The sequence below is a fragment of the Centruroides sculpturatus genome, unplaced genomic scaffold (genome assembly GCF_000671375.1).
Source record: "Centruroides sculpturatus isolate CEXI.00-Female unplaced genomic scaffold, Cexi_2.0 scaffold3482, whole genome shotgun sequence".
Lineage (NCBI taxonomy): Eukaryota > Metazoa > Arthropoda > Arachnida > Scorpiones > Buthidae > Centruroides > Centruroides sculpturatus.
This window is the reverse complement of record NW_019387571.1, coordinates 1-10,094: the sequence shown is the minus strand read 5'-3', so window position 1 is coordinate 10,094 and position 10,094 is coordinate 1. Positions and strand designations below refer to the sequence as shown.

The following is a 10,094-nucleotide window of genomic DNA, read 5'->3' as shown; positions in this document are numbered from 1 at the left end:
TGCCCAATAATGAACAATAATTTGAAATAATTCAATTTTGTGTCAGGTTGGCCTCCACTAGGCCCCCCATAACAAAACTCTGGCTACGCCCATGGGCGAGAGTAGAGTTTTCCGAATTTTCTTCTCGTGTCTAACATCTAAATAGGGGGCCAATTTCCTATAAAAGAGCTCTCGGGAGCATTCTCAGCACATCGCCCATAAGTCACATTGTCATATATGAATAAAACAAAGCCAAACCCATCAAACGTCCGTCACCACCAGCCGCCACATTATGGATCTGAATGAATGACCCTGTTAGAGAGCACAGGAAAGAAAAATTCAAATGAAAAAAAAAATTCAGTTTGAAATAGAAAAATAATTATACAATGTTTTTATTTCTTAGAAAGAATGGGATAACCTGACTTTTACTTCAGAAGGAAGAGTGTCAATCATTGATAAAAGAAGGAATATTCAACCTATAAATCATAAACCAGATAAAAGCAAAGTAATACAACAAATATTAATTAATCTAATTTGAAATTTTTTTATTATAATGATGAAAAACTTTTGTTAGGTGATAACTTATATTGTGAGTTCTATCACTTTGAAACGTGGCAAGATCGCAAAATGGATTCTTCCAGTCAGCATAGCTTCTGGAATTGTTTTAATCACCATTATCCTTGTAGTTCTGCTAAAGGTAATAATGTATTTAAAATCGATAATACTAAAGATAAAATATATTTTCACTCTTTATTTATTCTTCTACAGTTGGGGTTCTTCAGAAGAAAGAAAAGAGAAGATGTTCAAATGTTAAAAGCAAACTTATTAATGGAGAAATCGCCAATCAATGAAGAAATTCCCGATGGCAAATAATTAGATTAATATTGGTTAAACATTATTACTATGCTCAAATTTTCGGATATAAATTCTTACACCACTGTGAAGAAATTTGAAATTTTCTGTCTGAATGTCTATTCAAATCTTATTTTCGTGTTAAGAATTTAAATAAATTCGTCTTTCGATATTTAAATAGATATTTTATTTTTCGGTATTATATAGATTGTTTTTAATCTATGTAATGTTCCCATCAAAGGTCGAGGCGGTTAAGACGTCAGGGAATCGAATCCGCAATGTCTGGCCACGTTTCTTATCACCCGGCCACCCTTATTGTGTGCCTCGCTGAACCCACCAAGGGTATGATTTAAAAGACCCACTTAAATAAAAGAATTCAAGTTGTTTGCACCTATTTTCAGAAGTAAGGCTTCTGCTTAAATATTTCTGGGTTTTTTTCTCCAGTACAAGGGATTTGATTCCAGATTCTCAGAGTGGTGAGCTAACTCCATAACCGTTCGACCATCCGGCCTTTAATTAAACATATATATCTAAAAATACAAAAAATTTCATTTCAGAGCCTAAAATTATATAGTAGAGATGGAAGTTTAAAATAGCTACTCTCTGAACATTGTAGTGTTAAAGTAATCAGATTCTCACAGTTGACTCAAAATTTGAAAAATAAAAATAGTTTAAAAGAAAACTTTTATTGTAAATTATTAATATGAAATTAATATAATAAAATTTGAAAATATATTATAAAATAAATAAAATATAAATTCAATAATTTAATACGTAAATTTTGCGTTTTGGCGCTGCGTATGCATATGTCTTTTTCTTTTTTAAATTCAAATACAGGTTTATATAATAAACCTGTATTTGAATTTAAAAATAGACATAAGCAAACGCATTATTGTATTATGTTTTTATAAAATTTTTTTCGACTATATAAAGAAATTTTATTATATATAATAGAATAACGAATGNAAAGAGCAAAATCAATACTATTTTGCTTTTTTTTTAAATAATTTATTTGAATACAGTATTAGGAAAATTAATTTGAGATAAAATATAATTTTGATTTTATGATGTTGCGGCTAAACAAATTTAATTAAAATAAAAATTTTGTTCAAAATTTTACGAGAATTTCGTCATTAAGGCGGTGGTTAATATAGAATATCCTCATAAGGCAATGAAAATTGTAATCATTTAGAAAGCCCTCCCTTAGCTTTTTAAAAATACATTGCCCAATTTGGGGAAAAACATAGAAATAAACAATAGAAATGAGTAGATACGTATGTTTTTTTTCTTTTCTTTTTTTAATTTGAAAAATAATTTCCAGCCAAACTAGTTGGAAATTATGTCGACTTCATACTTTACGAGTGCTGCCATCTGTTTATGTATATCTCAATCACTTATTTTTCATTTTAGTATGTTGGAGGATCGACCCTTTCAGGTAAGCTGCAACTTAAATTGGCTTTAAAAAGTAAATGAACAAAAAATATCGGATTAATATTTAATTCGTTAAGGTAATCATGGCAAGCGAATCGGAGATCTGCGTTAATGATTTCGAGAAAAAGATGGAATCGCTTCGGCAATTAGTCACATGTTCCATTTGCCTGGATTGTTTCCGTCATCCTATTATGCTGCCATGCCAGCATACTTTCTGTCAGTTATGTCTGTCGAAAATTGCTACTGAAAAAAACGTCCAGTGTCCCCAATGCAGAGAAACAATTTCCTTGTCTTCGGGACTGGCCTCGTTACCCGTAAACATACATCTTCAATCTGTAATTGAAGTCCTACAGACCGATGCGGCCAGTAAAGTCACGTGCTCTTCTTGCCAGATTAAAGCTGGAAATCCTTTAAAATGTGGACATTGCGAGCAACAATATTGTACGGATTGTCATGCCAAGCATTTATTAGTAATGAAGGAAAAATTAAATAAAATGGCCGACGAATTGAAAGAAAAAATATCATTTATAAATGAAGATTTTCAAAAATTTCAGGTAGAATTTTTTTATACATATAAATATTTAAAATAAAACTAATATTGAATTGTTTATAACCGTAATAAACGTAAATTAAATCAACTTTCTAAATGTAAAAAGCGAAATTTTTTGAGAACAATGGGAGTTGGAAGGACATCATCTTGCACTGACCTACATAGTAAAATTCGTGTTTGAAAACGAGTTTTTAGAGGACAAATGTAGGATGATGTGTGTTTCTAAAAACACAAACCACTTTTCTAAATTTGTTTATTAATTTAAATAACGTGACATTTAATTTTAGAAAATTAATTTAATTACAGCAATTATGGAAGCTTAAACAGATGAAAGAACTCAAATTTACACTGTTCTTTTCTACATTCCTCTCTGTGGGCACTAAGAGGGTCTTTTTAATCGTACCCATATGGGTTTAGGCCAGGCCCACAGTAGAGACAACCCATTATCCGGGACAGAGCGCCCATAAATAATTCCTAGCCGGATTCGACCCCGGATTCCTCAAGAGCGGAAGGCCGCTTTGGCCCTCCAACTTATATCTAATTAAATTAATCTTTAATTTAAATAAAGAAAATTTATAAATATTGCGTTTTCTTTATATAATACGTTGTTTTCATTGTAAATAATGATTATTTTATTTTTAAATTTGTGACATTTCACGTTTCCTTTTAAGACAGGAAAATATCTTTGCATCAATTAAGATGCTTGAGTTTATTCGTGTAGAAATTTTTAAATCAGGAATAACCTGTTAGTAGGAAATGACATTTTTTTTATTACATAATAATAGTATAAAGGCTATATTAAGTCAAAGAAACAAAATTTAGTTTTATGATAATCTCCAGTTTTATTTATTTAATATATTTTATAAACTCCACTCTGTGGACAATAAGAGGGGTTTTTTCATGTCTATTGTGGGTTCTGCCACAATGGGCATGATGGTGAGGTATAGGGCCCAATATATTTGCGACAGACAATCCCCTAAAAATGTCTGGGATTTTTCGACCACCCAGATTCGAATCCAGGTTCCCAGAGATGTTAGTTCTGGGAGATGATGACACTTAAACTACCTCATCCATAATACAAAATATGCTTAGAAATTAATATATTTATTCTTATAACAAAATAAATTTTCATTAAAAATATTTTTATTTATCATTTTTCCAGGAAGAATGCAAATTAGTGAACAACAACATTCATAAAGTGATAGAAGCGAAGATACTAGCTCTTAGAAATAACGAATCAACGTTAACAAACGAAGTTGATTCGGTTTTAAAAACGGAAGAATTAACAGTAAATGAATTAATTAAGAAAATCAATACTTTAATAAATGAAATAAAAACCATCGACGATTCGAACCAAGAAGCAGATTATATGGTTAGTCTAGTTTATTTATTAGTCTGAAACTTTACGGACTCGAACCCGGGTCTCTCAACGAGGTAGACTGATATTCCAACTATCTTGACCATCCGACCGGTCTACTTTTTCAGATTAGAACAATGTAAAAATAATTACTAGCTCCATTAAAAAATATCAATTTTTATGATTTCTTTTTAATTTTTCAGGTTAAACATTTTATAAAATATCGTCAGGATGTTTCTCAATTAATATCAGAAATCACCGCTGAAAACTCTCGAAGAAAGAGAAAAGTTGTTTTTGATTCCCATTCGTTGACAATTACTTGGAAAGAAAAAGATAAAGAAAATTCTATTTTAGAATCGAATGAAAATATGGAGCGTCATTCGCGATTTTACATTACCAAACAGTTTCATCTAAAGTGCAAACTCGTATCTGAAATGCTGCAAAGACCTTCTGGAACTGCTGTATCTCCGTGGTCGAGTGAATTTTATGTAGTTTCTACCGATACGCACTTAATTCATGTTTTTGATTTACAGAATGGAAAATCCATCAGTTCTTTCGGAAGGAGAGGGCACAAAGATGGAGAATTTCTGTGTCCTTTCGGGATTGCTCTATGCCCGTTACAACACAAAATTTATATCACCGATAAGTGGAAACATTGCATACACGTTTTTAATAAAGACGGGGAATATCTTCGTCAGATTGGTACCAAGGGTAGAGCGTCTTCTCAGTTTAGAAGCCCAGAATCAATATGCGTTGATGGAAAAGGAAATGTCTATGTATGCGATACCTGCAACAACAGAATTCAAGTATTCAATTCTAATAGTTGTTATCATCATCAAATAGGGGTTCTTTTGAAAAAGGAAGGTGGAAAAATGAGGCAGAACAGCATGTTTCAAGATCCTACGGGAATAGCAGTAACTAAAGATGGTACCAGAGTTGTCGTTAGTGATTTCGGCCATCACAGAATCCACGTGTTTTCCTCTTTAGGTGACCATCTTTTCACATTCGGCCAGAAAGGAAATCTGAAAGGACAGTTTCTACATCCGGAATGTGTCGCCGTTGACAATAAAGGATTTATTCTTGTCGGGGATAGTGGTAATGGCAGAATACAAATATTTCGACCCGATGGATCCTATGTCAGAATGTTTGGATGCAAAGATTTTTCTGAAGAAAAGTTTAATTGGGTGTCGGGTATTGCTGTTACTGACAATTACGAGATTGTTGTTTGCGATTTTAAAAATCATTGTGTACAAATGTATTTATAATTGTTATGAAAATGTCAATTAAAGTCCCGTTTTCTCGCGTAAATCTCTACAGAAAAGTAATCCAAAAAATTTTCTTTGTTCGTGGTAAAAGTCTGGAAAGTCGAGTTTAGAAAGTTCTCAATTTTTATCTACGGAATCTGGAAAGGAATTTTTTTAAACCAATGGCAATCGACTTGAGACGTACTGTACGTCGTCATCACGCGTAGTCTCCTTTAATCATTAAGAATTTTCTTCCATCACCTTGACAATGTGAGTCGTGACATCATCACAATAACAATCAATTTCTAACAATTTAAATGTATTTTTCCGAATATAATGAGAACACGGTGTTTATTCCGGAGAGAATCACTATAGAAAAGTAATGCCGACAAAAAATACAGAAAATTTGTCCGCATTACTTTTCCGTAGTGATTTTCCTCAAGTGAGAACGGGGCTTAAGTTGAGAAATTAATATTTTATTTTATAATATATTGAAGAGTTATTTTCAATAATTTTAGTTTTTAAATGGAAAATGAGAAATTATCTTTGATAAAAATAAAATTTTAAACATTACAGTATTTCGATATTAAATATGTTTTTATGATATAAGCCGCTATTAATTTTATCAATATTTAATTTTTAATAATTTTGAATTAATTAGACTAAATTAATGGGCATTACGTATATTTTATTAAGACGTATTTTCCTTTAACTACGTTTAAAAAATTAATCTCTACACAAGTTCAATTCTTTATATCTGAATTAGAAACATTTGTATACACGTTTAAAACAATAAATATTCTAATTATTGTTTGTACAATTAAATGTCTTTAATCTATAAAAATATCAATAGTTTGAATTTTACATGAACTGCTTCATTGATTTAAAAACAAATTTTGAAAAATGAAATTTGTTTACACCAGTAGCGTGTATAGAATCGATATTGGAGAGGCAAATTAGAAAAATCAAAGTGCACATCTACATTTATCCCTGCGCTACTGTAAATGTGCCCGAGTGGATAAAAGCCATTAAACACTCCTCGTCGTGGGTTCGCGCCGCACAAATGGACTGGCCGCTTGGAATTTTCCGGGTTTACTTCACTTAGACTGGCTACTTCTTTATAGAAATTTTTTCCTAGAGGCACCATTGGCAGATCGCCCACGTGTTGCGTATCCTTATCCCATCCATCCACTAGCGCTGTAGATGAAGAGTAAATAAGATATTGTATAAGCTTGTACTGTAGGTATGTGTAAATTCGTTTGTTTCATTCGAAAATTTATTTATTTACAAAAATAAACTAGTCATTGGTCTAGAGTCAAATAGATCTGTTTACACGGACATAATTAAATTAATTAATTAAATAAACAAGGGCTCCTCATTAAAAACACAATGATACGGTAATGCGTTAATTGTATTTCAATACAATTGCTCGTTAATACTGTACACAATTGCAAGTTACAATTGTATTATTTATTATGTGCATTTTTGATTAAACAGCATATAAATTTACAATATTACTAAATAAGCATCATATTTAGTGCAGCAATTTAAGTGTAGACATTTCAGACGTGCTTGGATGCATATTTATTCCATTCCCATGAAATTACGAATAAGAGAAGACCAGTTTTCTTCGCTTGAGTTACTTTTTCCTCTATCTCATTAAGCACACCCAAGATTGGAATATCTTTGTCATCACTTATTTCACCGAGCTGTCAATTTAACGTTTTGTTATCACATTTACTTCACAATTCATAGAATCAGCTACTTTATTTATGCTGTATATTTTAAATATGATAAGCCAAACCTGTAAACAACGGCCACTAACGGCCGTAGTTCGGAGGTGGCCGTCGTTTAGAAAATATTTTGTAATCATTTTTGCAAGGAAAAAAACTCCTGAATAAAATGGCTTCCGTTTACAAGTGGCCATTTTATCCCGCAAAGCCCTTCAACTTTCGAGGGCCTGGTACCGCTTAAAATATTATTGGAGTTAAACGAATTCCGTTGTCTTAGAGTTGGAGTCTGCGGTGACCATTATTGGAGGTTCGACTGTATTTTCTTTATAATATTTTATAAATTCAAGGAGAGACAATAATAACATCAGAAATGGCATATTATTGGTTTTATGGGCGTATTTCTATTACTTTGCTCTAATAACTTCTGCTTTTGAAGCCAACAATTCTCCTGACCTTCCAGTTCAACAATCGAATTTTGCTTGAAACAAATATTCGTAGGACTCGTGTTCAGTGACACATTAATTCTTGATTGACTAAATCCATAAAAAGACTTCCCAAGGTTCTTCTACGTAAAAAATAATAGTTCTGTCATTAAAAAAAAGCCATGGAAAATATATATTTTGACTCCTCTAGAACTAAACATTCTATTGCTAAACGATTGCTGAAGAAAGTTTTTCAGAATTTAATGGTTGAAAAAATAAAGAAGTTCGATTTATAAATACTGTATTTTCCTTTTATGGTTCAGTAAATATTGATAATTATTTCCTTTAGAAATTAATTTCCTATGAAATATAAACATTCGTTACTTTAAAATATAACAGGAAATAACGAATTATCGAAGATTATAAGTTATACAGTCAAACCTCTAAACAGCCACTGATGGGAGTTGTCCGCTAACGGAAATATAAAAATGTCCAAAGTTTGAAGATTATTTTGTATGCATTTTTTGTTCAAAATAAGTTCGTAAAAAATAGCCGATGATTACAGGTGGTCCTATTCTATGGTCCTATGGTATCTATTTACTAATAGATACGTTTTTCATTGGATGGTCATCGGCCATCCAATGAATAGTGGTTATGGCATTAGCGTACCCCGACTGCCTCCATCGTGGGTCTGACCAAACCTATGATGGATATGATTAAAAGGCCCTCTTAGTGCCCACAGAACCTGGTGTAAGAAAATACAATTAGTGTATTTGAATATATAAATTACAAAAATTTTAAATCGACTCTATTACCGAAAATTGAAATGATGTAAAATTTGAAATATATCCACAATATTCTTTATTTGTTATTCTACGCTCTTTGGTTAAAATAAATTAACCATAAATATAAAATTAGTCACAGTAGATGCTATTGTATATTTGAAAAACAGTAATAAAAACAAAACATAAATATTTATGTGTGTTTATCGGTGGTATTATTCACCACTCAAAACATTCGATTCAACAAAGTGTGAACAACTTTTAGGACTTAATTTTATTAAGGGTTTTTTTTTATTTATTTATTCTTACCGTCCTATGGATACAAAGAGGGCCTTTTAATTATATCTGTCATGGATTCGGCCAAGATAACAATGGGTGCTGCCGGGGGGTGAGGGACGAGGCCCAACGTATCCAGGACTGAGAACCCTCTCCCGAAAAATTATTGGTTTTTCGACCGTCCGGATTCTAACTCGGATCCACCAGAGCGGTAGGCTTATTCCTTAATAATTAGAAAAACCATTTTAATACCCAGAAGGGGAAAATGTAAAAAAAGTGTGCTATCCGAGCTTACAATATTTTGTATCGTTTTATTCTTCATACTGTCAATAAAAAATCCATTAAATTGAAATAAATTATAATTGCAATTTAATTTTCAAAGCTCATAAATCAATTTGTTTATTCCCCCAATGAAGAAGTCTTATCGGATATTTTTATTTTTTAATAAATACCCAAAAAAGTTGAAATTCTTTTTCATAAATATAATTTACCATAATTTATCAGTATTTTAAAGTGACAATATCGGGATCCAATTGATTTATATTGATTTTCTGTGTCACGAATCTTATTTCCCTTCTGTTATTATTATGTGCAATGAACTACAAATGAAATATGTTAAAAAGGTAAAAATTTATCTAAATTTTCTATAAAATGTGTTAGTCCGGTTTTCTATTTTTTGTATCAATATTCTGATAATTCTACGTATGGCATTATTAAGATATAATTAGTGACTTTTGTTCGATTCTATTTACAAATTAATGTTAATTTATAGTTTTTTAAAAATTTAAAAGTCTCGATAACTCAAATGAATATAAATATATCACACAAAAAAAAAAATCGGCATATTTACACTTACGGATTTGCTTATGCCTATTAGAGCAGAATGGATAAAACCAGTGAACTGGTTATAGTTGGTCAGTGGATTCACTCCTGGCCAACTGGCTGGTCAGGTGAAGTTTTCTTCACGTTTCTACGTCGCCTTATCCCATCAATCCAATCCATCTTTAAAATATATTTAATTTTTGGCTATTCACATGCATAACAGACATATTGTGTTTAAAACATAAATAAAATCATCATAAATTTTGTTTTATTATGGGTTTTGTTGCTTTTAATTTTAAAATTTAAAGCAGAATATCAATATCTATCAACGACATGCCATAAATTCTCTACTTTTATGAAAGAAAATTAATAGCCTGTCATCTATGATAATTTTTTAATGCATGATGAATTAAAGCGCTGTTTATTCAAATGTAATTTTATCAAAACTACTATTTCCAATTATTTTTTTCATTTATTCTGAGAATTTAAAAGTCCAGCAATAATAAAAGCTAGTAAATACTGGTAGTTGGTTACGGATTCGCGTCTCACCAACGAACTACGTGGAATTTTCCGGGATTTCTTCACATGTAATTTATCACGATACCTACTGAAGATTACTAATAATGTTCACGTAATATATTACTTA

General features: G+C 31.2%; 1 protein-coding gene across 1 annotated transcript; it reads left to right on the top strand.

Moving 5' to 3' along the window:
- The first annotated feature begins 78 nt into the window (after positions 1 to 78).
- LOC111616500 (tripartite motif-containing protein 2-like) lies at positions 79 to 5,944 on the top strand. Its single transcript, XM_023357904.1, has 7 exons — positions 79 to 484; positions 554 to 676; positions 748 to 1,234; positions 2,153 to 2,266; positions 2,340 to 2,816; positions 3,975 to 4,184; positions 4,373 to 5,944. Exons 4-7 carry the CDS (start codon positions 2,171 to 2,173, stop codon positions 5,432 to 5,434), a joined length of 1,845 nt encoding a protein of 614 aa, XP_023213672.1. The 5' UTR covers positions 79 to 484; positions 554 to 676; positions 748 to 1,234; positions 2,153 to 2,170; the 3' UTR covers positions 5,435 to 5,944.
- Positions 5,945 to 10,094: the final 4,150 nt, after the last annotated feature.

Excerpts from the sequence above, each read along its gene's own strand:
- LOC111616500 (XM_023357904.1), top strand. The coding sequence starts at position 2,171 with ATGTCGACTTCATACTTTACGAGTGCTGCCATCTGTTTATGTATATCT. Across the intron at positions 2,267-2,339 it reads TGGAGGATCGACCCTTTCAG|GTAATCATGGCAAGCGAATC; the intron begins GTAAGCTGCAAC and ends TAATTCGTTAAG. Across the intron at positions 2,817-3,974 it reads AAGATTTTCAAAAATTTCAG|GAAGAATGCAAATTAGTGAA; the intron begins GTAGAATTTTTT and ends TCATTTTTCCAG.